The sequence below is a fragment of the Triticum dicoccoides genome, chromosome 3A, assembly GCF_002162155.2.
Source record: "Triticum dicoccoides isolate Atlit2015 ecotype Zavitan chromosome 3A, WEW_v2.0, whole genome shotgun sequence".
Lineage (NCBI taxonomy): Eukaryota > Viridiplantae > Streptophyta > Magnoliopsida > Poales > Poaceae > Triticum > Triticum dicoccoides.
In genome coordinates, this window is record NC_041384.1 from 12,002,226 (window position 1) to 12,003,781 (window position 1,556).

The 1,556-nt window shown below is 51.7% G+C and overlaps 1 protein-coding gene across 1 annotated transcript; it reads right to left on the reverse strand.

The window, feature by feature from the left end:
- Window positions 1–317: 317 nt before the first annotated feature.
- LOC119271705 lies at window positions 318–1,127 on the reverse strand. The gene is made up of 2 exons (XM_037553427.1): window positions 1,013–1,127; window positions 318–915 (listed from the first exon to the last, which is right to left on the reverse strand). The coding sequence occupies exons 1-2, from the start codon at window positions 1,125–1,127 to the stop codon at window positions 653–655; spliced, it is 378 nt and encodes a 125-aa protein (XP_037409324.1). The 3' UTR covers window positions 318–652.
- Between the last annotated feature and the right edge of the window lie 429 nt (window positions 1,128–1,556).

Here is a 1,556-nt window from a genome sequence, read left to right on the forward strand (position 1 = left end):
TGGAAATGGTAGATTCGAGTGTTCCTTGCGAGTCAGGCCCTGGGCTGCTTTAAGGTTCTTGCCGATGCGAGTCGGGCCTCCCTGTATGCAATCAAATAGACTTTTTTTCTCCCCATGTGAGCCTGGTTAAGCTGTATACAGTTAACCAAATGCGTCCTAACTTTCGTTGGGTGATTGTGTCACACACCAACAACATCATTCAAATTTAACTATGTGGATGGCAGGGGGAGTACCAAAGTGCTTCCTACATGGTACGTACATGCCCAGAGGGAAAAAGAAAAAAGAAAAAGTTAAGGCACAAACTAAAAAAGATCGCAGTCAACCATGCAACCATGCAGGGGGGTGAAGCTGGAACCAAGCACAAATTGTAGCCGCACCTCATTGCGCACCTCGAACTCGAGGTCTTGAACGGAACCAAAACTAGCACGACAATCTGATCAACACAGCTCATCTTATTCATCGGTGCAATTAAACTAGCGTTACAGCAACAGTCCGAAAGAAAGAAAGAAAAAAGGAGGAAAGAGCGACCACAACAGACGAACAACGCTGGCACAGTGATTCACTACGTCCACTCGCCCACCGGCCGGCTCACTTTATTGGATTCACCATCACCCGGTGCAAGGCTGCGGCCGGGCGTCGGCGGCGACGCTAGCTAGTTACCGCCGGAGAGGTCGCCGTTGCGGCCAACCTTGGTGCACCTGGGCACGGGGCCAGGAAGGTAACTGTCTCCGCAGTAGTAGCCAGATCGGCCCAAGGACACGCAGTCCACGCAGGTGGCGGGGCACTTGTGGTCGAACATATCATCGCAGTGACATATCCGCAGGATCCCGCCGCACCGCTCCCGGTTGCAGCAGCTCGGCCGCTCAAAATCCTTCACGGCCGCCGTTGCTTCACCGGCGCCAGCGACCCCTGGACCTGCACGCATCCATTATCCAGATATTTGGACGGCATACTAATGGAAATGTGCAGGGATGAACTATCTGGTCAATCGAATAGTGTAACAGTTATGTACCGTGGCTCGGGAGACGGATAACGGCGTCCACCTTGTCGTCATCGGCGGCGGCGGCGGCGGAGAGGCGCCCAGCGAGGGAAAGCACCAGCAGGATGGCAGCAATGTATGTCTTCATGGCCGCAGGCAGGTCAGTCAGCTAGGTTCCTCTTGGGTGAATGAAACTTACGGGCGCCGCTCCCGTATTTATAGCCCGTCAGCTATAGACTATAGTGCATATCAACATGTCATCATCTATTACTCCCAAGCGTTCATCATTTTTTATTTTCTTTTAGAAACCCGCAGGGCGTTGAATTTGGACACAATTACTAGCTCCTGCACGCGCATGGTGCACGCATGCATGGGGGCGCGCACTCTCAAAACGGGCATGCAAGAATCACGTACGCGGCCTGCACCTGCACGCACACGTGGGTGAGGGTGGCGTGCGTGCTTGCCTTTAACCACCGACAAATGAGCACACGCCCGTTATACCTTCATGTATATCTGTGTTTTTTTCAGAATTTTTTAGAACATAGAAAATAAAAAATTTGACAAAATTTGATTTATT

Bases quoted from the DNA above. Each gene is read 5' to 3' on its own strand.
- LOC119271705 (XM_037553427.1), bottom strand. From the start codon at position 1,127: ATGAAGACATACATTGCTGCCATCCTGCTGGTGCTTTCCCTCGCTGGG. The intron at 916-1,012 runs GTACATAACTGT...GGATGCGTGCAG, and splicing joins TATCCGTCTCCCGAGCCACG to GTCCAGGGGTCGCTGGCGCC.